Source organism: Chanodichthys erythropterus, chromosome 24 (genome assembly GCF_024489055.1).
Source record: "Chanodichthys erythropterus isolate Z2021 chromosome 24, ASM2448905v1, whole genome shotgun sequence".
Taxonomy (NCBI): Eukaryota; Metazoa; Chordata; class Actinopteri; order Cypriniformes; family Xenocyprididae; genus Chanodichthys; species Chanodichthys erythropterus.
The window spans coordinates 23,293,449-23,319,695 of NC_090244.1; the positions used below are offsets into that span (position 1 = coordinate 23,293,449).

General features: G+C 41.0%; 1 protein-coding gene and 1 long non-coding RNA gene across 2 annotated transcripts in view; one reads left to right on the top strand and one right to left on the bottom strand.

Annotated features, from left to right (window-relative positions):
- The window catches only part of abcc8 (ATP-binding cassette, sub-family C (CFTR/MRP), member 8), a 111,147-nt gene that overhangs the window by 60,723 nt on the left and 24,177 nt on the right, over window positions 1-26,247 (bottom strand). The window contains 6 exon segments of the mRNA XM_067379078.1: window positions 149-311; window positions 502-636; window positions 10,431-10,586; window positions 10,679-10,843; window positions 20,006-20,194; window positions 24,071-24,313. Coding sequence (XP_067235179.1) covers window positions 149-311; window positions 502-636; window positions 10,431-10,586; window positions 10,679-10,843; window positions 20,006-20,194; window positions 24,071-24,313 — 1,051 coding nt within the window.
- LOC137015444 (uncharacterized) lies at window positions 3,035-7,592 on the top strand. The gene is made up of 4 exons (XR_010893970.1): window positions 3,035-3,297; window positions 3,605-3,639; window positions 4,371-4,492; window positions 7,017-7,592. It is a non-coding gene; the product is annotated as an uncharacterized lncRNA (long non-coding RNA).

Sequence of the window (26,247 nt, forward strand, 5' to 3'; positions counted from 1 at the left end):
TCTCCATAATAATAATAATAATAATAATAATAATAATATCACCCAACCCCTTCCACAACCCTATACAATGTCTCTAACCCTATGTAATAAACATCTTTGCTCTGTCCTATTCTTCTGTGAGATAACTGTGAAAGCAGAGGTGTCTTACTGGATATGGAGGTGTACAGGGCAAAGGTCTGCAGGCTGGTGAGCTCCTTGCCCCGGGTCTCCTCCACGCTTGAGCAGAAGATGTGTTCCCAGGCATACAGCTTCAAGAGTTTGATTCCCCGCAGCAATTCATTGGTCTTCTTCAGCCTCTCGCTGGAATACTCCTGAGCGCCGTCACATAAATTATACATTAGTTACAATGCTAGGGAAACATAAAATCTCTTAGGGCTCATCCAATATTTGACAGGCTTATCATTTGGACAAGCTCTGGCTTTACTGCGCAAATATCATCTGTATTTGCACTGTCACTTGACCGAAGGTTATTAAGACATTAAACAAAGTAAAGTAGCTCACCAATGTGCTTTTCTGTGCATCTGATAACTTGGTGGCCACAAAGTACTGCACAGGAGCCAGAAGGGTGATGACCGTGGCCCCTATCAAGGCACTTATTCCCAGGAGGTAGTAAAGGAGGATGATTCCCACTATGATCTGAAACCAAGAGGAAGATGTCCTTTTGATATCCTTTTCATATTTAGTAGCACTTTTCTCACAGTAAGTGATAAAGATCTGCCTGGTATATATTTTTTCATCAGTAGTCAGGGGTTTTCTATGGAAGCTTGTTTCCGACACTAAATAAAAAAATAAATAAAAGGTAATTGTGACTTTTTATTTCACAATTCTGGCTTTTTTCCCCTCACTATTCCGAGTTTGCATCTCACAGTTCTGACTTTTTTTCTCAAATATCATTAATGAATATCAAGGTAGCTTTTATAGAGAATCCTTTCACTAAATAAAATGCAGATTTATTCTTTATTTACTTCTGTTAAAAACTAGGACTGTCAACAGAACAAAATAATGGCAATTAATAACATAATTGAACCTGTAATTTTATCAAATTTTTTAAATGTGTTTAATTATTGAGTTAAACATAATTACATTTAAAAATTTTAATTATAAACATTTGAGCAGAGTAACATTTTAACTTTGACAGCCCCCTGGACCCTATCTGCTTTTGTGTTTTGAAAATAAAGAAAAACGAGGAAAGGTATTATAAATTACATAACAGTCTTACTATGGAGAAGCTGAGCATATGGTTTGTGGTAGATATATGCAGCAATCAAAGACATGTTGTTCACTAAAAATAAAGAAGGAGCCTTAGGGAACTAATCAAGTTGTGCACAAAGGCAGCCGGAGTAAACCCAAGAGCGGAGTACGTGTCATGCTCAACGTAGGGACTGACTTCCTAGTCTTACTTAAGACTTCCTGTTTGTCAGACTTAGTCAAATGTGTGTGAGTGGGTGTGAGAGATTTTATATATTATATGCTGTCCAAATTAAAGCGTAAATTTAATTTGTGTAGTTCATCTTAAATTTTATAAAGTTGACTGGTGACAAACATGAAGCAGGGCAAAAAGTCTATAGAATGCAGTTAGAATGACCCTAAAATTCAAGATATCAGGGCAAAAAATGCCCCTGTATGAGTTTTTGTTTCATATTTATATCATGATATATTTAAGCAATATAACACACAGCAGTGTTTAATTTCTGAATTAATCTGCGTTTTGAGCGAATCAGTCAGGTGAATCAATGATTCAATGACCCACTCATAAAGAGAGTCATTTATTTCATTCCTGAATATTCCTGAATAAATCAGCCGTTTTAATGAATTGAATGAATGAATGACTCAATGACTTACTCATTTAGACATTTACCACCACCTACTGGCAGTTTTAGTTTATTTAGCGTTTACATGATACCGTTTTCAACTAAAAACGTATATATTTTGGCCGTTCATTTACACGACTAGTGTTTTGGGGGATTGAAAATGCAAACTTTTGAAAACATGTTTCAAAGTGCAAGGTTTTGAAAATGATACCGTAATCACCTCCGTGTAAACAACAAAAACGCAGATTTGTGAAAACGGTGACAGCATGCACATGCATATTACGTGTTTAGTCTATAGGCATGTGCAACTACTGACAAGGCAGCAGAATACAGCGTTTTTAGTCATTTTTGCGGATTTGTACGAAGAAAAAACGTTCCAGTTTTTAGTACACTGTTGTCGTTTCATAAAAAAAAATATATATATATATATATATATATATATATATATATATATATATATATATATATATATATATATATATTAAAAAATTAATATTTCCATATTAATAAAAAACTCATTAAATGTACAGTTCACCCAAAAATAAAATTCTGTCATCATTTACTTACCTTCATGGCCGTTGAAGCCTAAAAGTTTGTGTAATGAATTATATAGTATGAAATGAAAATATTATTATTTTTTTTTTTTTATATAAAACTACTTTTTGTATTGTCTATTTGATGTTTTTCTCATTAAACACAATAATGACTTAACATTTTATTTTGGGGTATTTGATGTGTAATTACATTGCGATTAATTATAGCCATTAAAAGTGGTTCCACCCACCGTTTTGGCACACAATCTGTTTCACAACAAAAGTTCTCTAGGACTCTCATTATTACAAGAGTAATCTGATGACTTAATTATTGACCTTGTTGAATTTTTGCCCTGCCACAAATGAGTGTATTTTTATTTAAATAAGGACACTTAAATCCTCATCATTCAAAAGCCCCACTGACAAAAAAAGCAAAACAAAACAGATTTCGACAAGTGGCACTACATTGTACAAGATGAGGGTTTCGAGGACAAAAATACTGTCATTCATAGACTAAAAATAGATCTTGCAGAGGCATCTGACATTTCACACCGTCTAACCTCAGGAAAAACATTCAATAGCGGGAGAAGTGAGGGGAATACTGAGTGGGTTTGCAACATTTCTTCAGCCCAAAATCCATCTGTGTAACCAACTTATGTCATGCCATTCAAAGGTACACTGTAAAATTTTTCCAGGATTTCACAAGATATAACTGTAATATTTCACAGTTAATTACATGATTACCACTTCACAGGCTTTAACTGTGATAATTCACAATATAATACCGTATTTAGACTTTTACTGTGAAAATAATGCAGGCGCGGGGCTTTTACAAGAAACTACTGTGAATGCCGTCTTTTTTGACTTTTTTGAGTGGCAACTGCGGCAGCGTCATCAGAGCGTCATCAGAGCTCTCTGATCTACGTGGTCCCATTCGGTGGATTCAGACAGCGGTAAGTGTTTAAATGTCAAACTTTATCAATTTGATGTTTTTTATATGATAGTGCATGTAATTTAAAAGTATGAACCAAATTAGCGTTAGTTGTAGGTTCTGTTGTCATGTTTTTGTAACTTAGCTGGAGCAGACTCGCGTCGACGTTTAAGCGCGCAAATTTGAATGAAAAGACGTTGGTTGTAGTGTTAATTATACCGTATTAAGTTAACTGAGATGTCTGATTAGATACACCGTCGAACATTTAACTTTAGCTTTACTTAAAGCTTATATTAGTTACTCTAACAGCGTTCTCTCTTTTACCACAGCTTCTACATTGACCGACGATACATAAAGTTATAAGGTAAGATGTGGCCTTAATGTGGGTATTATGACAGTTATTATCAACTAGATAAATTATGGTGTTTGTGGATTTGGGCAAAGGTGGATTAAATTAATCTAAAATTAGTAACTTTATAATTTTCTTCCCTGCTGTGTGTGTGTGAAACGGAGCAACCGTTGTCTTTCTGGTCAACAGAAAAATGAAGTGCGCATGTCCATGTATTTTTTTTTTTTTTTTTTTTTTTATCTTGTCTCTGGAATTTTCCACTGCCAAAATAAATGTTTTGCGCGGCAGTTTTCCCGCTGTTAGACCAATGTGCACTTATCTGTGTTTTGCCAGTACATTAATGTTGGTTATAACTAGACAGTCCAAAGTAATTGCAGTGATTTGTATCTGTAGGATATACGTTTGTAATTATTGTCTTTTAATCGTCATCTGGTAATGGTGTTTGTATATTCAACTTAAATACAAACCGTATAGTTTAGTTTCCAGTAGCCTACAGGGTGGTGATGTAGCTTTCTAGCTACACTACACACTGTTCATTTTAAAGTTAAAAACCCGAGTAGTCCTTAATAGATTCTATATTTTCACATTTATCTTTAACTAATGTGTATATATTGTTCATTACTTTTTATGTGGTTCAGTTATAGCATTGTAAAATGTGATTACATTAAGGTGATGACTGGGAACTGACACCTTTTTCATCACACTTGAATTAAACTAACAGGTTTCTTCTGTCTTTTTGTTTGTAGGTGCTTCTTGGGCATCAACCCAGAGACAGGCACAAAATCTAAGAGGCAGAGAGGTCACATGAACCAGCAAGTTTGCACTCTTATCAGGAAGCTCATTGACTTCGAATGGATGTCAATCTAATGTAAGCTGTGTTCCAATTTAAGAACGGACTAATGAAACACAGTATCTGTGTTAAAGGAACACGCTGACTTTTTGTGACTTTATCTTATTCCCCGTATCCCCCAGAATTCGATAAGTCTATACATACCCTTCTCATCTCCGTGCTTGCCGTAAATCTGTCTGAGGCACCCACCGCTAGCCTAGCTTAGCACAAAGACTGGAGGTAAACGGCTCCAGCTAGCATACTGCTCCCAATAAGTGACAAAATAACGCCAACATTTTCCTATTTACATGTTGTGATTTGTATAGTTACAGTGACTCTAACCATCTTCTAACCGTATACATACTGGGAACTATATTCTCAGAATATACTTGGGGAAGTAGCAGTGCTTCGCCTTCTGAGAATATAGTTCCCAGTATGTATACAGTTAGAAGATGGTTGTCTCATATGACCTTGTTATTTGTACACACTGTGACTATACAAATCACAACATGTAAATAGGAAAATGTTGGCGTTATTTTGTCACTTATTGAGAGCAGTATGCTAGCTGGAGCTGTTTACCTCCAGTCTTTGTGCTAAGCTAGGCTAGCGGTGGGTGCGTCAAGCAGAGGCACTCAAGGAGATGAGAAGGGTATGTATGGACTTATCTAACTCTGGGGGATACGGTGAATAAGCTAAAGTCCCAAAAAGTCGGCGTGTTCCTTTAAGCTAGATGTAGTTATGCAGTAAGAAGTTTACTGAAGCTATTAAAGGGTTAGTTCACCCAAAATTGAAAAATCTGTCATTAATTACATCCCCTCATGATGTTCCAAACACAAGAATTTTGTTCTACACAAATTAAGAAAATTTTAAGCAATCTGAGAGCTTTCTGATCCCACCTATAGACTACTATGTTATAACCATTTTCAAGTCAGAGAAAGGTAGTAAAACCATCGTTAAAATAATAATGACTACAGTGGTTCAACCTCAATGTTATGATGCGACGAGAATACTTTTTGTGCGCAATGCAATCACATGCATGATCGAGAACACATCACGTGAAACGCATCGGATACTGGCACAGAAAGGAAAAAAATTGTTGAATCAAGTCGGTATTCTATTTTGTGTTGTTTTGTTTCTGCGCAGTAAAAGTATTCTCGTCACTTCATAACATTAAGGTTTAACCACTGTATACATATGGACTATTTTAACAATCTTTCCTGGCCTTGAAAGTAAAATAATTGCTGTCCATGGAGGATACAGAAAGCTCTTGGATTTCTTAAAATATCTTAATTTGTGTTCCAAAGATTTTTGGGGTGAACTATCCCTTTAATGTGTTCTATAGTGTCTCCTGATTCAATGTAGAGTTTAGATAGACTGCAAAATAAATGTGTAAAATTAATTGTTTTTACGTTTATTTGAATTTAACATGCCTTGACGTCTAAAAAACGTCAAATTTACAGTACTTTACAATATTTTTAAGTGTAAATTTACATTACTTGCTACTGTGTTGATTTACTATGCAATTTAGCATGCAATTTTTACTTAAAGGGTTAGTTCACCCAAAAATGAAAATTCTGTCAGTAATTACTCACCCTCATGTTGTTCCAACCCCGTAAGACCTTCGTTCATCTTCGGAACACAAATTAAAATATTTTTGATTAAATCTGAGAGCTGTCTCACTCCTCCATAGGCTTCTAAGGGATTGAAACTTGCTGGCCCAGAAAATGTATTAAAGACATCATTAATATAGTCCAAGTGACTACAGTGGCTCAATCTTACGTTTACCAAGCAACGAGAATACTTTTTGTGCGCAAAACCCCCCCAAAAATAATGACTTTATTCCACTATTTTTTCCTTCTCTCTGGGCCTCGGGTGAATTCATGTAGTATAACAGCGTAGCGCTTCTGTGTAATATGTCACATGCATCACACACATGACCAGCGTCGGCCAATAGTGAGCATACGTGTGACGTATAACACAGAAGCGCTACGCTGTTATACTACAAGAAAAAACTCAAGGCCCACAGAGAAGGAAATGAATTGTGGAATAAAGTTTTTTTTTTTTTTTTTTTTTTTTTACGCACAAAGTATTCTCGTCGCTTTATAAACTTAAGATTGAGCTACTGGAGTCACTTGGACTATATTAAAGATATCTTTAATACATTTTTCTGGGCCAGCAAGTTTCAAACCCTTAGAAGCCGATGGAGGAGTGATCCAGCTCTCAGATTTCATAAAAAATATCTTAATTTGTGCTCTGTAATTACTGACAGAATTTTCATTTTTGGGTGAACTAACCTTTTAACCTCAATCATGTTACTTTCAGTCCTGTTACTCAAGTGAAAAATAATAGGACTGGGTAAAAGTAACAGGAGTGATAAGAGTCCTGGTTTGTTGATTTAATATTAATTAAGAGTACTATTCACATAATTTTTTTTAAATAGTTGAAATTACTTAAATTGTAGACATTTTAGGATTAGTGTTACAATGCGAGCACCATACTTACAGGGAGTCAGTCCACCACAGAGTAACTTAAACTTTTTGTCTTTCTTATCTTTTGTATATAGTGGATAGAACCCACACTATGCAGGTGCCAGCTGCGATGGAAGGAGCGAGACACCTGCGACCCTCTCTATTCCCACCTTTTTGTCTTTTCTTACATCTCTCTCCCTCACTCTCTCTTCTCTGTCTCCTCCTTTCTCTTTTGACACACACGTTCCTGTTACCCAGTGTCAATCCCTGTTGCCCAGTGTTTTATTCATGTAATTAAATTGTATTTTACTTCTAAAAAATAAAAGTTATGTCAGTTTTTATCAGTTTTGTTTGGTCCTTCATTTATGCTAAATCACAGTAATAGATAGACATTCACAGTTATGTACAATAATTCTACAGCTGCTTACTGCTAAATTACAGTAATAGATAGACTAATTTCACAGTTAAATACATGAATTCTACAGCTGCTTACTGTTAAATTACAGTAATACATAGACACCAACTGTAATTTCACAGTTAAATACATTAATTCTACAGCAGCTTACCGCTAAATCACAGTAATGCGATGTCATAATTACTGTGAAGTCACAGTATACAGCTGTCATTTCACAATAATTTACTGTAAAAATGTTACAGTAACTTACTGTGAAAGTCATGCAATTATTAACCTGCAATTTATTGTAAATTTACAGTCAAATAATTAACAGTGTAAGAGTGAGCTTGTTGAGGGGGGAAAAGGTGAAAATGAGTGAAAATAAATTATGGGAAATGATGGCGGCCATGTTTTTTGAGATACGCCAATGTCCTCATAGACAATCATGGCACCTCGGACAAAAACGCTGCATGCCAAGTCGATCGGACTAACAATGAAGTAGTTACAGCAGTTTTCATGTTTTTTTACTGTTATAGCGCCACCAAGTGGCTAGTTGTTGCATCCTTTTTCACACAGCCACAGAATGAGCTCTTACATAGGTGTTCTGAGTTTGGGGAAAATATCTTATTCCGTTCACGAGATATGGCCATTTTAGTAAAAGTGGTTCCACCCACTTCGAACATTTTGGAGGCCCATAGGGACCGTGAATGGAAATTTCAATTTTATTTTGATGATTACTGACAATCAGACTAAAGAGAATCTCGCTGCTCTGGTTTGGTTCCAATTGGGAAAAAAACTACGACTAGTTTTTAATTATGTGTTTTGTCCGTCTTGAACCAAGGATTCAAACGATATAATACACTTGAGCCTACGCCTAACGGTTTAAGCCGGGTAGCTAAAACATTCTTTTCTTTTGAAACTTTTTATTTATATTTTTTTCTCACAACAAAACAAAAAGAACATTATCTGAGACAAGAGATCCAAACACAAAAGTTATACAGAATAAGGAAAAATAAAAAATAAAAAATAAAAAAATAAAATAAAATAAAATAAAAATAAAAATGTTATTTTAATTTATACATTCAAATACTCTTTATATGCGATCTCTGATTAAAAAGGTCAGTTTTCAGTTGTAATGATGCAGTCATTTTTTCCATCATATAAACCCGTTTTACTCTCTGTTTCCATTCAGTTACAGTTGGTGGATTCACAGATTTCCAATTAACAGTGATGTTTTCTTTAGCAATTAGTAGTAATACTCGTAAAATGTTTCTTTGGTCAGCATTGAAAACATCAGCTGGTATAACATCCAGTAAGAAAAATTGTACATTTGGGGAAATTTCTCTTTTTACAATCTTCTCCATCTCTTCTTTCACATTTTCCCAATATGCAAGGATTACTGGACAATCCCCAAAAAATGTGTGTGTGGTCCCCTGTTTTGCCACATTGTCTCCAGCATAAAGCTGCAGAGGGATTCTTTACAAAATTCAAAATAACCAGAGGGATATGAAAATAACATACTTTGATTTTCCAGTCGAATTCCTTCCACAGTTGACTGTTAATTCCCTTATGGCATCTATAACAGAGTTTGTCCCATAACTCATCCTCTATTATTATGTTAGCCTCTAGTTCCCACTTTTCCTTAATATTATAAGTATTTCCAACCATGTTTGTTAACAGTCTTTTATAAAGATGGGAAACATGTCTGCCGACCGGGAGACGTTTTTCTATAGTTGTGATAAAATATTGTTCTATGCCATTTGGGGATTTGCCAAGTCTTTCTTTTTCCTTATGGTTTGTAATGTAGTGCCTGATTTGCAAATATCTATAAAAATCGCTTGATAAAAGGTCAAATTGTTCCTGAAGTTGTGCAAATGACTTTAAATGCGTTTCTTCGAAGAGCTGGTTAAAAATCAGAAGGCCTTTAACTGCCCATCTCTTAAAACCATGATCACTTACTGAAGGTGGGAAATCTACATTGTCCACTATGGGCATAGCTTGAGAAATTGTTCCAGCATCCTTTAACGTTTTCTTCACTTCTGTCCAAACCTTTATGGTATGTTTTATCCAATCATTTTCAATCTTCATTTTTTTGACATTTTTTTGACATGTTTTACATCTGAAAAAGGTAGGGCTTAACTTCCCATTGCTCTACTTGAATCCATTTTGTTTCTTCCTCTCCATTGATCCAAGTCCCAATTTCTGCTAGTTGAGCTGCCCAATAATAGTATTTTATATTTGGCAAAGCCAAACCTCCTTTATTTTTGGCCAAATAAAGTATTTTGAATTTAATTCTGGGTTTTTTGTGTTGCCATATAAATTGAGAAATCAATTTATTTAACATATTAAACACGGAAACTGGAACTCTTATGGGTAACGATTGGAATAAAAATAGAAGACGTGGAAGCATATTCATCCTTATAACCTCGACTCTGCCAAACAGAGATAAAGGAAGAATTTCCCAACAAACTGGCTCTGACTTGACGCGTTTGAGCGCGATCAGTCATAAGTATCAATTTACGTTCATAATCGGCCTTACAATCGTGTGTTTGCGCGGCTTTAGGAGTTATGAACAATTTCATACTACGCTGTAGCGCCCCCGTCAGGCCAATTGGGGTGAGTCTTGGTGACTTGTAGGCAGTGTGAGTACTACCAGCCCTCAAAGCTTCTCTAAGACTTACGGTTGTACTGATCCTTGGACATTTCAACAATTACTAAGGGGTTTCAGCACTATTTGCTTGAGAACATGACCTAGTTTGCTACAGTGTTGGGTAGGCACTGGATATCCAGCTAAGAATCTCTGATCTTAATCAAATAAAACTAATTATACAACATCCTTAGATGCAGGGAAACAGATTAATAAGTCTGAATTTTATCAGATTTTACTTTAGAATTAATTTTACTTTTGCTGGGATTGAACATGTTGGATTTGAATGTAAAATCTCTTCCTATGTGGGTCAAGTACAGATAACATCACAGATCATGTGATGGAATACCACTTTCGGCCAAGACAGCAGAAAGTTTCAAACCCATAATTAAATGAGGAGGTACTACGTACTGAACGTATGTAGTAATATACAGTTCAATATATAAACTACTGGAACCTCAGGCTTACCTGAACTGGCATTGCAAACAGGTTGGGACACAAGAAGAAGAACCACATCAGTTGGTTAGTGTCTATGGCAACGAGGTTGCAAATCTGGCCCACCGTCATTCCCCCCATGGACATGTTGGAGGTGCAGAGACGCATTATTTTATTGAAGATCTTTGTCTGGAAATAAAAATGAATCTCGTATTATTTTAAGCTCCTCAAAAGTCATTGCCTGTTTTTTTGCAGACAGACTGATAAACCGTTGTGCTGACCTGTATGGCTCCTCTCAAGTTGATTCCAGTCTCGATGGCAACGTAGTAGGAGGCCTGGAGGAAAGTTCTCTGGAGGAGCAGGGCGAAGAACAGGAGCACGGCTAGGACGTAAGCATTGGCGAGGAACTCCTGGGAGGAGATGAAGTACATTCCAAGATGCTTCACCTGCAACACACCAAACCATTTAGCTTCCATTTTAGCTCAACAAGCCTTGACAATATTTTGTAAATTTAGTTACAGAGATGACCACATTAGTACATTTTACATGCTAAACTATTATTTCACTAGTACTTGTCTTTTCCTATGGTGCTATTCTGTCAGAATTCATCAATCTTCCTCTAAAGAGAGATGGGAGTGGGAAACTAATTACAACTCTATTATACATATAATGTAATTAAAGTTTAGAGTGGCAACAAACAAGTCTATTAAACCAATGAAAAAGAAACACGGCTGACAAAACAATAGTCTCCTAACTGCATTTTGAAGACTTTTTCTTAATTTAAGGTAATTTCATCAATACTATAGAAATGCACAAAATGAAGCTAAAGTCATTAAAGTTTGCCGCTGGCAAGTGAATTCAATTTCTGAATACATATTTTTTTAAAAAACAGAACTGTGACCCTGAACAACACATTTGATATATTAAAAAGTAATTTAAAATATGTTATAGACTATTAAGTTAATTATTATCAGCAAGAATTAAACAGTAAAAAACATTAAAAATAGCAAAAATATTACCAAAAGAAATTCATTAATAAATTGTATACAATTACAATTATAACAGATATTCATGATAAATTATGAATTTATTATATTTATTTATAATGTATTTAAATTAGTGCTGTTAAAATTAACACATTAACGCATGCAATACATTTTTTTAGTCATTAATTACTCATTCTCATGTCGTTCCACACCCGTAAGACCTTTGCTCATCTTCAGAACACAAATTAAGTTCCCTTTCAGTCGGTCACGTTCGACGTACGTCAGTAGTGACCGACGAATTGGGATATCGCTTAGAGAGCCCTATCATCTTCGTGTAAACTAAAACAAGCCAATGGAATTGGCGTGCGATATTTGCATAATGCGCACCGCCCCCGTCAGGTGTATATAAATAGGAAGCAGATGCAATCGCACTCTGTCTTTCGCTTCGGAGCCATTCACTGGTGTCCTGTTTTAGAAGACTCCTTTCTTCGTTTGTTTTATTCTAAAACATTGCCTCAGAAGAGGATTTACAGCGAGCTTTCAGTGCTGGTGAAAGGGCACGTTCAGCGAGGTCGCGAGTCTCCGAGGAGCTGAGCTATAAGCTCGAAAACTGCTGTTTTCACAGCAACACAAAGAGTGTGTGCGTGTGTAGCGATTTGGGCCGGTTCCTCGGTGTGTCAGGGAGTGGTGTACCTGACACATCGCGTCGCTCCCTGGGTGCTTCAGCACGAGTGAGTTGACTTCCCCTTCTAAAAGAGCTTTACAGACGAACCCTGACAGTATGTCATTTCGTCTGTGCGTTAATGGGTGCGGTCGTTCCCTGGTCCCTGCTGATGGGCACAATCGTTACATCTCGTGTTTGGGCATTCTGCACGCTGAAGCAGCTTTTGTGGTTGGTTCATGTTCCCATTGCGGGAACATGACTATCGCGATGCTGAGGTCGAGACTCTCCTTCCTGAAGTCTCAGGAAGCGGGGGTCCCCTCTCCTATGCCGCGTACGACCGTTTTTTCCGGCCCCGGGAACCGGAATGACGGTACGGCGCTGTATAGGAAGGGTGACCTGAGGATTACGGTCAGGGCTTCCCCGCCGAGCGGAAACGCTCCTCGGGCCCCTGCCGCCTCATCAGCACCGCAACCCATCGTGCCACCGTTGATTTCCGCTGGGCCCTCTACGGACTGTCCAGCCGTTACCTTTGGTGTGCCGGCGGCGGATCGGATGTCGACCGCTGCATCGGAAGGTGAGCCTGAGTCCTCGGGGGAGGATTCGGACGCGCTGCCGCCCGGGAAGGTAGCGTTGCCCGAGTCGGATCCCGAGCTCACGGCTGTGCTCTCCCGGGCCGCCTTGTGCGTCGGGCTTGAGTGGAACCCTCCACCCTGTCCCGGCCCATCTCGGTTGGACGATTGGTACTTGGGGGGGGGGGGGTCGCGCTGGTCAAATCCAGCGTCCCCCCCCAATGCCTTTCTTCCCGGAAGTACACGATGAGGTGACCAGGTCTTGGCAAGCTCCGCATGGGGCTCGTACAGGGCCTGGTCCCTCGTCCGCCTTCACCTCCCTGGACGGCGGGCTAGCCAGGGGGTACGCGAGGATCCCGCCAGTCGAGCGGTCTGTTGTGACGCAGTTGTGTCCAACGGCCGCTGGCTGGCGCGGTGAGCCGCGTCTCCCGTCCCAGGCCTGTGAATTCTCAGCCGGTCTGACTGAGAAAGCTTACAGTGCCTGTGGGCAGGCTGCCTCTGCCCTGCACGCGATGGCCCTTTTGCTGGTCTATCAGGCAAAAGCACTGTCGCAGATGCCCCAGGAAGGTCCTGACCAACAGCTGCTTGGGGAGCTGCGCGCTGCCACTGACCTTGCCCTCCGGGCAACGAAGGTGACAGCGCGTTCTGTTGGCCAGGCGATGTCTACTCTGGTAGCCCAGCAACGCCACCTTTGGCTGACCTTGGCAGACATGAGGGAGACCGACAAACATCGGTTCCTGGATTCCCCCGTGTCTCCGGTCGGCCTTTTCGGCGACGCGGTGGAGAGCTGTGCCCAACAGTTCTCCGCTGCACAGAAGCAGGCTGAGGCTATCAGACATGTCATGCCACGGCGGTCCGCTGCTGCCTCCACCCAGCCGCCCGTGGCTCAGCCTCAGCCCGCTCGTCGCCGAGGGTGCCCGTCTGCGTCTTCCTCCGCCCCTGCTAAGTTGGCAAAGCAGCAGCCTACACCAGCCAAACAGCAGGGTGCCGGTCACAGACGTGGTGCCCAGCCCGTCTCTGCCAGCCAGGTGGCAAGCGGTCGGGGAAAACTTGGCCCTGAGACGGGCGACCTGGAGCAGAAGGTTCCTGCCCTTTGGGAGATTATTCCATCTGCTCTCCCACCCCCGGAGGAGGGCCGGGCGGGATTTTGTGGCGGCTGTCCATCTACCGCCGCTGGCTCTCCGGAGTCCAGCGGTACCCACTTTGCCACAAAAAGAGCAGTTTCCTCAAACTCCAGGTCACAACAAGGGGTGTCTGCCAGGGTGCCAGGCTCCGCCTCGCCGCTGACAGCTCCCTCCCCATTCGCCAGCAGGTGGCAGTGTGATGGTGCAGACCGCGTCCCGTGCGCCGTCTCCCATGCACACTGCTGCCTCGCAGAGTCCGACCCCACTCCGGGCCGCCCCCAAGCCGTCCGAGTCGGGTCCCTCTCTGCCTTGCTGCGTCTGTGGTGCCTTTGGTCCCGCTGGCTCAGTGTCTGGAAGCGTGGATCACGCTCCCCAGCCTGTCCAGTTGGCTCATTCGTACTATCAGACTCGGCTATGCGATTCAGTTCGCCCGGCGTCCCCCGGTCTTCAGGGCTGTCCACTTCACTCCGGTGTCGTTGGACAGTGCACCTGTTCTCCGGGTGGAGATTGCTGTCCTCCTGGCGAAGGATACAATCAAGCCGGTCCCTCCAGCCGATATGAAGTCGGGGTTCTACAGCCCCTACTTCATTGTACCAAAAAAGGGCGGTGGGCTACGGCCAATCCTGGACCGTCCCCAGGATTGGTTTGCAGCAATAGACCTGAAGGACGCGTACTTTCATGTCTCGATTCTGCCTCGACACAGACCCTTCCTAGGTCGGTCTGCGTTCGAGGGTCGGGCATGTCAGTACAAAGTCCTACCCGACATGGTTGTAGCTCCCAGCCGGTTGGGTCTTCAGGTCAACTGGGACAAGAGCAAACTCGCCCCCGGGTAGAGGATCTCTTGTCTCGGTCTCGAGCTAGACTCAGTCGCACGGACTGCGCGTCTCACCGAGGTGCGCGTCCAGTCGGTGTTGAACTGCCTGAGCTCGCTCAAGTGCAGGACAGCGGCTCCACTGAAAGATTTTCAGAGGCTCCTGGGGCATATGGCATCTGCAGCCGCGGTAACGCCGCTCGGATTGCTTCATATGAGACCGCTTCAACACTGGCTCCGCGGCCGGGTCCCGAGATGGGCGTGGCAGTGCGGCACGCTCCGTGTCCCCGTGACACCGAGCTGCCGTCGCACCCTTGTCCGGTGGTTGGACCCTTCGTTCCTGTGGGCCGGAGTACCCCTCGAACGAGTGTCCAGGCACGCTGTGGTCTCCACAGATGTCTCTGCCACGGGATGGGGGGCCACGTACAACGGGCATGCAGTGACAGGTCTTTGGACGGGGCCTCAGCTGCATTGGCATACCAATTGCCTCGAGTTGCTAGCGGTTCGTCTTGCGCTGGCCCGCTTCAAGGAGCTGTTGTCAGGCAAGCACGTTCTAGTCCGCTCACTAAGCACTGCGGCCGTTGCGTACACCTACCGTCAAGGTGGTCTACGCTTCCGTCGCATGTTGCAACTCGCCCGCCATCTCTTGTTGTGGAGTCAGAAGGATCTGAGGTCCCTTCGGGCCACTCGTGTCTCAGGTGTGCTCAACCGTGCAGCCGACGAGCTCTCACGGCAGCATCTACTTGCGGGCGAGTGGCGGCTCCACCCCCAGGCGGTCCAGCTGATTTGGCAGCGTTTCGGCGAGGCCCAGGTAGTCCTGTTTGCCTCCCCGGAAACTGCCCTCCGCCAGTGGTTTTATTCCCTGACCGGCGGCACGCTCGGCACGGATGCCCTGGCACACAGCTGGCCCCCGGGTCTGCGCAAACATGCGTTTCCCCCAGTGAGCCTTCTCGCACAACTCATGTGCAAGGTCAGGGAGGACGGGGAGCAGGTTCTGTTAGTGGCTCCGTACTGGCCCACTCGGACCTGATTCTCAGACCTCATTCTCCTCGCGACAGCACCTCCCTGGCCGATTCCTCTGAGGAAGGACCCCCTGACTCAGAGACGGGGCACCCTGTGGCACCCACGTCCCGATCTGTGGAACCTCCACGTGTGGTCCCTGGACGGGATGCGGAGGTTCTGAGTGATCTCCCGCAAGCGGTCGTAGACACCATCACTTCCGCTAGAGCTCCTTCCACGAGGAATCTCTACGCGTTGAAGTGGAACCTGTTCGTCGAATGGTGCGCCTCTCACCAAGAGGACCCCCGATCATGTTCGGTCGGATCCGTGCTTTCCTTTCTGCAAGATGGGTTGGAGCGAAGGCTGTCTCCCTCCACCCTCAAGGTGTATGTTGCCGCTATTGCCGCACATCACCATGCAGTTGAGGGTAAGTCCCTGGGGAAACACGATCTGATCGTCAGATTCCTGAGGGGGGCCAGGAGACTGAATCCTCCTCGCCCTTCCTCCGTACCCTCTTGGGATTTGACCCTGGTTCTCACAGCTCTCCGGGGTCATCCCTTCGAACCTTTGCAATCAGTCGACCTGAAACTAATGTCTCTTAAGACGGTTCTTCTGGTTGCATTGGCTTCCCTGAAGAGGGTAGGGGATCTGCATGCATTTTCGGTCGACGAAACGTGCCTAGAATTCGGGCCCGGTGCTTCTCACGTCATCCTGAGACCCCGGCCTGGATACGTGCCCAAGGTTCCTACCACTCCCTTCAGAGATCAGGTAGTGAACCTGCAAGCGCTGCCCTCGGAGGAGGCAGACCCAGCCCTAGCTTTGCTCTGTCCCGTCCGCGCTCTGCGCGTTTACGTGGATAGAACGCGAAGCTTCAGGACCTCAGATCAGCTCTTCATCTGTTACGGAGGCCAGCAGAAGGGAAAGGCTGTCTCCAAGCAGAGGATGGCCCACTGGATAGTGGATGCCATCGCCTTGGCGTACGAATCCCAGGGCGTGCCTTGCCCGCTCGGGTTGAGAGCCCACTCCACCAGAGGGGTGGCCTCTTCCTGGGCGCTGGCTCATGGCGCCTCGCTGACAGATATCTGTAGAGCTGCGGGCTGGGCGACACCTAACACGTTCGCTAGGTTTTATAGCCTACGTGTAGAGCCGGTATCCTCGCGTGTACTCGCATCCACTAGTCGGTAGACGTGTTGTACCCGCTCTAAGTGTCGGCTTGCAATGCCATTCCCGCCACTGGCCGGATACGTGCATACTTTCACTCCAGTCGTGTTCCCCGCTGGCGAACCCTGTCGAGTTCCTCCGCCTCCCCCTTCGGCTCGGACATTGCGGAGTGTCTGATGCCAGGCCTACATCCGTCGCTGACGCTGTCTGTTGGCTGGGGCCCATATGTCGTGACCCCTCTACGTGAGCGGTCCCATATGTGTATTTTCCACGGTTTAAAACTCCCTACGGGCCGAGTCCGTGTCTTTCCCTTAGCAGAGCCAGCTCTGCTGTCACCTGTCAGATGAGTCTCCCCCTAACCAGGTGGAGCCATCCCAGGGACTCCATATGCGTACTGCCCCCCCGGGCCAGTCCATGTGTGTATTCCCACGTAAACTCCTCCCCCATTGGGTAGGTAGTGGTCTCCGCAGCGTCCCTTACGAGTTCGCTTCCCCAGTGTGTCTAGTTTACTTAGTGGGTAGTGGTTAGACAGCAGTAGACTCTCTCGGTGTAAGCTCGCCCCCTTCACCGCCAGCCGGTGCTATGGGCGGCTGAGCTTGCGCTGGGCACTGGAAGGGGTTTCGTAACTGTGGCGCTTTAGTTGGGATCCCAATTCGTCGGTCACTACTGACGTACGTCGAACGTGACCGACTGAAAGGGAACGTCTCGGTTACGTATGTAACCCTCGTTCCCTGAAGGAGGGAACGGAGACGTACGTCCCGTCGCCACAGTTTCTGTACCCTCGCTGTAGCGCGGACACCAGTTGTCTCCTCAGCGAAAAACAGAGTGCGATTGCATCTGCTTCCTATTTATATACACCTGACGGGGGCGGTGCGCATTATGCAAATATCGCACGTCAATTCCATTGGCTTGTTTTAGTTTACACGAAGATGATAGGGCTCTCTAAGCGATATCCCAATTCGTCGGTCACTACTGACGTACGTCTCCGTTCCCTCCTTCAGGGAACGAGGGTTACATACGTAACCGAGACGATATTTTTGATGAAATCCAAGGTTGTTTTTTTTTTTTTTTATCCCCCATTGTAATAAGTCGTCACACGGAGTGGGATCCATAAGCAGGCTTTTATTAACAAGTCTTGTGGTCAAACAGGCAGTGGTCAAACAGGGGCAGACATGTACAGCAGGGATAAGGCAGAATTCTAGTAGTAAAGTCCAATAGGCAGTAAATAGTCCAAGGGCAGGCAGCAGAGAATCGTAACCGGGGAACAAACTGGGTCAATAACAGGCAGACAATCAGAATAGTAAACGCTCAGAAATGCAAACCGTAGAAATACAAGACCTCGCAGTGACTGTGAGGTTGAGAATGGCTTAAATAGTCCAGGTGATGCACAGCAGCTGGGTGTGGTGTTTAGCGCCAATGTACGGGGCTTGTGGGAAATTTAGTGTGTGTGTGTGTGTGTGTGAATGTGTGTGTGTGTCAATGTTCGGGTGATGGTGCCCTCTGATGGCCAGAGGAGGGAATCACGAAGTTCGTCTCCGTGACACCCATAGACAGCATTTTAACCACCATTTTCAAGGTCCAGAAAGTTACTAAAGACATGGTTAAAATAGTCCACGTGACTGCAGTGGTTCAACCTTAATTTTATGAAGTGACAAGAATAAAAAAAAAAATATTTTTTTTTGTGCGCAAAAAACAAAACAAAAAACAAGTTTTTAGTTGTGATTAATCATTAATCACATAAATCACAATTAATTACAGAAAGAATGTGTGATTAATTAGTTATTTTTTAATCGATTGACAGCATTAATTTAAATATATGTAAGAAATAAACATCAGAAATGTATTATAAATAAAATTTTTAAAAAAAATCATAGGATAACTGTAACACATATGTTCTTTTTTGGTTTAGTTTAATTTTGTTTTTGTTCTGTTTTCCCTGATCTGGTTTGCCTGTGTTCCCTAGTTCCCTCCTTACCTGTTTCTGTTCAGTTGATTACTCTCCCTTGTATTTAAGCTCCCTCAGTTTCCTTTGTTTCATTGTCCGCTATTGTTTATGTTAAGAATGGTTATTTGCTGAGCTTCATCCCTTTGATTCCCCTAAATGTTCCTAGTGGAATTTACCATTAAAAACTTCTTTTGATATCCTTTGGCTACCACTGATGCCCCTCATTGATTCATTGATTAATTCATTCAACCATTTCATTCATTCATTCATTCATTCAACCATTTCATTCATTCATTCATTCATTCATTCAACCATTTCATTCATTCATTCAACCAACCATTTAATTAATTAATTCATTCATTCAACCATTTAATTCATTCATTCATTCAACCATTTCATTCATTCATTTATTCAACCATTTCATTCATTCATTCATTTAACCATTTCATTCATTCATTCATGCATTAATTAATTCATTCATTCATTCATTCATTCAATCAATCATTTCATTAATTCATTCATTCATTCCTTAAACTAACCATTTCATTCATTCATTCATTCAACCATTTCATTCATTCATTCATTCATTCATTCAACCAACCAACCAACCAACCAATCATTTCATTCATCCATCCATTCATTCATTCATTTAAACCTTTTCATTCAATAATTAATTTATTTGACAATTTCATTCATTAATTCATTCAATCATTTCATTCATTCATTCAACAATTTTATTCATTCATACAATCAATCATTCATTCAACCAACCATTTCATTCATTCATTCATTCATTCATTCATTCATTCGTAGATAAATAACTAAATAAATAAATAAATAAATAAATAAGAGGTGCATGATGGCCATGGCTTTTTCTATGCAGTTTTTCTGTTCATTCTTCTCATCATCACTAACTCTATGTAGTGACGTAGATTACATCATACAAAGACATCTAAACAGGCCAACATCAGACATCCGAGAGCCAGACAGAATGCTGTTCAACTTTTTAATAATTGATGATAGTTGCATGGCGATAAAATGCTTTGTAACACAAGATGAAAATGTTACATGAAAAGACGCAGCCATGACCTGAAGTGAGTCCCTCACTGCAATGGTTTCTAATTTTACCTTCAAAATACCTCAGAGAATAAAACTGCATGTCCTTGACTAGAAAGTCAACAACACAAATACTGAAAAAAAAAAAAAAAAATTATAAAAAAAAAATTATATTATATATTATATATATATATTATATATTATATATATTTTTTTTGACCAATAAAAATTCTGCACAAATTCTTGGTTGTGCATGTGACTTAGATGGGTTCAAAAGACAGAAATGTTCTTACCGGTGGCTGAATGGTGTGGTTCTCTTTACTGAGATGGTGCACGATGCCTGAGATGCAGAGCGGGCCGGTAAAGCCGAGAAGATCCGCCAAGAAACGGTAGGTGATGCTGAGGAGAAGAGGTCTTCCGAAAGCCTGTCGCAGAGCCGTCCAGATCCACTTGGACCCCTGCGGATGAGAGCCTTGGGTCCTCTGAAGAGATAACAGAAAAATAAAGTCAGATCAGTATTATTTTAGTATTATTATGTTTTTATTAATATGTTTAACATTTGTTTTTATATTTTCATTTTCCATTTTTATTTTAGTTTAATTTATTAGTGATTTAGTTATATCTTTTTTTTGTCATGTTATTATTTTTTTATTTTTTTTATTTTGCTTTTAAGGTTTAATTTATTTTTTATTTTAGTTTTATTTCAGTTTTAGTTTTTATTTTTAGTTCATTTTAATGCTTCAATAAATTCTTATTTCAGTAAGTTGCCAAAACAACAATTTTTTTTTTCAACAATTTAGACAAAATTAGGTAAAATAAGGTGCTGCCTACATCTCTAGTAACAATCTTTGCTTTGAAGGCACTATGAAGGTTTTTTTTTTTTTTTTTTTCCCTCACTAAACAGCTGCTTAGTGATACAGGTGGTACATTTTCTCTTATAATTAACTACTGAGAGATTAGGAACTTCCTTGTGTTTTGATATCTTTGTGCTCAGTTACTGCATATGACATACAAGGTGTAACATTTCCTTTAGTCAATGTGAAATCCTGCTTGTAACCTGCTTTACATCTATAGTGCATTTTTGAAAAATTGAACATTGATTGATTTTATAATTTGGGAATTGATTGGATGATGAAAACTGGGTGTTACATGCAGGAATGGAGAAAGATCTGATGCTAACCGTGAACTCTTGCACTAGAGGATGGAATCAATCATACGTAGCATTTATCACGTCCTTTTCTAATGGAGTTCATCACATGACATATTTGGCAGATGTCACAACGCACTCGTGGCGCACGTGAGAATTGTCACGTTACAAACTCTCACAATATCGGTTTACCTGGAGCTGAACGCATAAACGTAACTGCAGACGTCTCATGCTCTTTATTCAGATGAGCACAAAGATACAGAGGTCCTTCACCCCCGCTGAGAGTCAAAATGTCACCGTGTTCACAGCACAAAAGGATCATCTTCCATCTTTCAATGTTTTGAAGACACGTACGCTCATTTAAGTAGTATTCCACATCTGTGTTGCTGTGGTTTGTGACGTACATGACTTTTCACATTATCGCCATCCTCATAATCATCAAAGAGAGCCGTCATCCCCAAATCCACAGGGAATAGACTACCAAATATGTTTTTGTGTGTGTGTGTGTGTGTGTGTGTGTGTAATCATCTAAACACCCATTTGTGAGTCTTCGATTAGAGGAAGTATGACTATATATTTAGTCATACTTACTTGTGGTATACTATATACCACACTACTTCAGCACTATTACTGTAGTAAATATACTATGCACAGCATTTGAATTTTTCATCTACATGGAACACCAAAACGTACAGTCAGTGGTTTCCAATCCTGGTCCTGGGGACTCACCGCTCTGCACATTTTGCATGTCTCTCTCATCTGACACTCAGTTCAGTTGAAATAGCTTTCAGTAGCAATGCTGTTTATTTATAAAATTCAAGGGGCAGAGGCTGAAAAGCAGTTTCTATGCTCTTGAATGTTTCTGTGTGTGCGCAATCAATAAAAAAGCTGTGCGTTTTAGTGTGAGCAAATACAGGCACAACTGCTTCAGAATACAACATTAAAAAGCTATCTATGTGGGCAAGTGTGTCACCCTTGACTTGTGATGGCTTGGAATTCCATGGGGAATGATATATAAGTGTTTAGACACAAGTCAGATATCCAGATATTGTATATGTGTCTGATTTAAAATCACATTTGGAAGTGGCTCAGAATGGATGAAAAAAAAAAAAAAAAAAAAGTCCCTAAAGGGACCTTTCCAAAAATAAAAATATATACAAACTTTGACATGATAAAAGCTGTCTCGTGATATTGCCATGATGGAGTGTGAGGGTGAATTTCAGGATATAATATGCCACCACTACATTTACATAACGCCTCCACTGTTGTTTTTTTTTTTTTTTTTTTTTTTTTTTTATATATATATATATATATATAAAAATAAAATCCATTTAACTGTTCACTGATCACGTGACGAGAGTAAGTGATGAGATGACTGACAAGACCATGGCAGAGGATTCATTGCACAACAAAGCCTAACACCGTGTCCTAACCAGACGGGATGCGATAAGATTCCAGAGACGAGCAATTTGACTGTCCACACTAGACTCAATGCGACAATGTAAAACCGCATTCTTCCATCTTAACAATATATCTAAACTACGACATATGTTCTCAATGAAAAATGCAGAACAGTTAGTTCATGCGTTCATGACCTCAAGGCTAGATTACTGTAACACTCTATTTATCAGGTGAGCAGAACAACCACCCAGTAAACTACAGCTCTTACAAAATGCAGTTGCTAGAGTTCTTACTAGAACTAGGAAGTATGACCATATTAGCCCAGTTCTGTCGTCACTGCATTGGCTTCCTGTTAAACATCGTATAGATTTTAAAATCTTGCTAATTACTTACAAAGCACTAAATGGTTTAGCTCCCCAGTACCTAAGCGAGCTCTTAAAGCATTACAGTCCTGCACATTTATTGCGATCTCAGAATTCAGGCCAGCTGATAATACCTGGAATATCGAAATCAACGGCAGGCGGTAGATCCTTCTCCTATTTGGCACCTAAACTCTGGAATAATCTTCCTAGCATTGTTCGGGAAGCAGACAAACTCTGTCAGTTTAAACCTAGACTAAAAACGCATCTCTTTAACCTGGCTAACACATAACACATTTTAAATTTATATTTTCAAATCCATTAAAGGATTATTAGGCTGCATAAATTAGGTCAGCCGGAACCGGGAACACTTCCTATAACACCAGATGTACTCGTTACATCAGAAGAAGAATGGCATCTACGCTAATATTAGTCTTTCTGTTTATCCCGAGGTTTACAGTAGTCAACCGGATCCGGGCCGTTTCCAGCTGAGACCAAGGACCGGTGCCCTGACACGACCACAACGCAGCCCTGAAGTATCAACAGAGATTGAGTCAACTAGATCATCAATTGTGAAGGCCTCCTCAACTACCGTCCATACCAGCGTGATGAATACGATCCTCAAATGGATGGAACTGAAATAAATACTTTGAATGTTGCGATCCTTTCAGACTTATGATAGCTACCTGATTGTAACAAAGCACTGTTTGCCAGAGGAGGACTGGTCCCCCTGGTTTCTCCCAAGGTTTTTTCTCCATTTTAACACCTATTTGCCACCTGATGTCACCTGTTGGAGTTTGGGTTCCTTGCCACTGTCGCCTTTGGCTTGCTTAGTTGGGGACACTTGACATTTGACTTGATATTTGATATTCAACATTATTCTTTACATTTATTCAACAGTGCTTTAATCTGCCTGCATTGACACTATTCTTTAAGAGCTGCTGTGCAGCCAAAATAATGTACCAGTTATCAATGTAAAGCTGCTTTGATACAATCTACATTGTAAAAAGCTCTATATAAATAAAGGTGACTTGACTTGACAATCATGAAATCGAAAGCGAAAGTAAAACGCGAGCGCACATTCAAACGCAATTTCAATACCCTGTATTTTGAAAGCGGCCCCTTGATGCATGCAAATATCTCCCAATATGAAAGTTATCTTAGGCTGGGTTGTGTGGTTGTAACATCACTCAGCTCTGTATCATGCTTGAAGAAAAATTTGGTCTTTATTTGCACAGTACTTTATGGTTCCACTTATTGTTTGCACTTAATAAGAGAAAACTGTTGTTCATTTTGTATTCATACTATTTTTATTTCTATGATCAATTTTACTCACAATTTTACTTACTCATCCTTGTACTGTGTCAGAGAATAAAGGAATTTTACCTGAAAATAGTAATAGTAAAAATATAAAACAAAATAAAAAACTATGACAGATGCTTAAAATGTACCTTCTGGGATTCAAAGGCCTCGCGGAGCTTCAGGTAGTTCGTTAGAGCTCTCATAGCGATTGGTAGCCTGCCAATGACCTTCAGATCGATGGGACGTCTGTGTGCTGAAGTGATGAAGGTGTTCATCCACCAGTATGTGCTTTTCGACAGAAGGTTTACAAACGGCTGCAGGAACCGAACACCCAGGTCCTGTAAATCCTCAGGGGGTTTCACTTCAGGGGCGTATGCAAAACACATATATCTCTAGAAAAACATGAGAAAACCTTGTCAAAATTATTCCATAAATTGTACATGAAAGAAAATGCCAATTCAATGTTTCTAATCTCAACATTGCAGAACAGAATTTAACGGGTCATGACCAGTGTTGGGGAAAGTTACTTTTAAAAGTAATGCATTACAATGTAGCGGTACTCCCTAAAAAGTAACAAATTGTGTTACTTAGTTTTATGGAAAGTAATGCGTTACGTTACTTGTGTGTTACCTTTTCTCACCTGGGCTGGGCTTGCTTGTTTCTTTTTTAATAACAGCAACAAAACCAACAACAAAGTTCTATTTTCGGTAAAGGGCACAGCTCAAACAAACTCAAAAATCTGTGCTGCTATTCTGGATCACAGAAGAATAGGACGCAGGAGAAGGAAGTTCAACACTCTTTCTTTAGCAATAAAAACACAGTGCACACAATGCCTCTGCACTTACTCCCGATTTCTCTCAACATGAGGACAGGAGAGCTGTCAGTCAATAAATGAAAAACAAAGTAACTTGCGTTACTTATTTGAAAAAGTAACTCAGATATTGCGTTACTTTTCTAGTTACTTGAAAAAAGTAATGTGATTATGTAACTCGCATTACTTTTAATGTGTTTCCCCCAACACTGGTCATGACATGAGAAATCAAGTTTGCCTTGATCTTTTGACATAAAAGAGGTCTTTGTACCATTAAAACATCCTGCAAGTTTCATAACTAAGTTATAAACAAAGCATTAATTTAATCAAGCTTCAAAAATGGCTCGTTTGGATATTGTGCGATTTGTGACATCACATAGGTAACAACATTTGCATATGACTGCCTTTAGAGCAGGCAAAAGACATTGGAACTTTCCCCAGGAACTTGGGGTGGTACTCAGTGTGTTTCGACTGCAGGAACTAGGGTCGAAATGAAGTTCCGGGTAAAAAATTTGCCCTCAGAAAGTACCTGCTCGCAAGTGTAGTACTTTTTCAAAGTTCAGGAACCTATGGGGGTGGGACTTGTGCAGTATTTTGATTGGTTGACTCCAAGCAGCATTTTATTTCAACCACTATTTTCAAAAGTCTGTTGTGGTGCGGGCAGTAAAAGTTGTTTGCTATTCGAATCAACAATGGAGTTTAAAAAATATGATATTTTTAAGAATATGGGAGCCAAACAGTTGATGGGCCCCACTGACTTCCAAAGTATGAAAAAAAATTATATATATACTATGGAAGTCAATGGGGTCACATCAACTTGGTTACCGACATTGTTAAAAATAACTTCTTTTGTGTTCAGCAGATGAAAGAAATTCATACAGGTTTGTAAAAATTTCATTTTGGGGTGAACTATCCCTTTAAGTATATTCTTAAAAACAGACTGTAAGAAGCAAATCACACACAGGGACTTAAATTTAACACACACACACAAAAAATCCATTGTCCTTTAAGAAAACACAGACATTTAAAAGTCTTAATATTAATTAATATGCTTCACACATGCATATGCAAACATTGTGATAAATCCAAGTGTGGGTTTAGTTAATTTCTCTTCTTCGTTTTAATAACTGGCCTGTGATAGCTTGAAGTTAATTAAAAGAGTACAGTTATTGCACACAAACATCCTCTGATGGAGAAATATGTGATTCGTATTATGTAAATTTATAAAATCATAACACAGATGTCCTGCATCATCACAATGCAGTTATTATGAGATGCACTGGCATAATTAAATGAGAAATATTTAAGTCAATAAAATGTCAGTCATATAGCTGTGCACAAGTTACCACATTTACGAAGCTTTTAGTAATTTTTGGAGCTCAACAAACACTGTTTAAATTTGTTTTTATTTCATGGAAAAGAGCAGCTTGAACTTTCTACCAAATTACTCATTTCAAAAAGAAAGAAAAAAAGTTGGAAAGACATGAGGGAGAGTCTGTGTTCGGACAGATAAAA